The 1,166-nt window shown below is 41.6% G+C and overlaps 1 gene segment (V, D, J or C); it reads right to left on the reverse strand.

Annotated features, from left to right (window-relative positions):
* Positions 1 to 26: 26 nt before the first annotated feature.
* On the reverse strand, positions 27 to 603 carry LOC122547013 (the record flags this gene model as incomplete). The annotated part of the segment is given in 2 exon segments: positions 27 to 378; positions 506 to 603. Coding segments are annotated over 2 exon segments (401 nt in total), but the record flags the coding sequence as incomplete, so codon positions are not given.
* Between the last annotated feature and the right edge of the window lie 563 nt (positions 604 to 1,166).

Genomic DNA, 1,166 nt, shown 5'->3' on the forward strand with positions numbered 1-1,166 from the left:
TTTATGATGGAATTGACAAAATGTACCTTTGAGCTGTTTTTGAACGGTTCCAGCCCTGGTTCCTCTCGCTGTCGTCTCTTGCACAGTAATAGATGGCGGTGTCTTCGATCTTCAGGTTCTCCATGTCCAACCCGAAAATGTTGTTTGAAGTGTCTTTGGACGCAGTAAATCGACCCTTAATCGCTGGTGCATAGTTACTGCTGGATGAACTATAGTGCCAAAGCAGCCACTCCAGACCCTGTCCGGGAACCTGTCGGACCCAGTGCATGGTGTAGCTGCTAAGATCGAACCCGCTGGTTTTACACGTCAGTTTCAGGCTGCCTGCGGGACGGCCAGTCTCTGCCTCTGGCTGGGTCAAAACAACCTCCGACTGGACACCTTTAAAAAGAAAACAAATAAACCATGAGCATTAACGCTGATGAAGTGATGGCTGAGTCTTTTACATTCCTGCCGTAGACTAACATTGAGACAGTCACAAAGAGAGACTTGAACAACAAACACTCACATGATAATAAAGTCAGCAACAAACTGAGAAAAATTGTCGACACAATCATTTTGATAACTTGTGGGAAACGGTTCTGCTAAAATCTTTCTAAACAGAGCCGACCCAGGAGTGTTGAATTACGGTTCAGTGCCCAGGATTTATATGGCCATCGGAAGGGGCAGGCTTACAGCTTCCGCATGTTGGTTTCCTGCTGGAGGCTGAGACTGGATCCTGGTATCAGCTTGCACAGCCCGAACACATGGGATCATGTATTTACATGAGGTTCTGCTTAAACATGGACACATACACATCTTGGGATATTTGTTTTGCTGAATAGCTTCTTTTGGATTAAATTTGAGTAGCTTCAGGTCTGTTTCACATGGTAGTTGCATGTATTTTGTTTTAAAAAAAAACAAATTTAACTGGAAGTTAGCTCCCTTTATTTCTACATTCATTCACAAGCAGATAAAACTAAAATTAAAGTTCAAACATAATACTAGCTAATAAAACAGTTGAGCTTTTCTTCCCTGGATACAGCAAGTCTCTGTCGCACTCAAAATAACATGTAATTCATACTAAACATTTCAAAATTCAATTTAGGCAACTGAATACAGAGCGTGTCCAAAGTGATTATATTAAGAATATTCAATTAGAAGTTAACTCCCTTTAATCCCACATTCCA

The sequence above is a fragment of the Chiloscyllium plagiosum genome, unplaced genomic scaffold (assembly GCF_004010195.1).
Source record: "Chiloscyllium plagiosum isolate BGI_BamShark_2017 unplaced genomic scaffold, ASM401019v2 scaf_8012, whole genome shotgun sequence".
In the NCBI taxonomy this organism is placed as follows: domain Eukaryota; kingdom Metazoa; phylum Chordata; class Chondrichthyes; order Orectolobiformes; family Hemiscylliidae; genus Chiloscyllium; species Chiloscyllium plagiosum.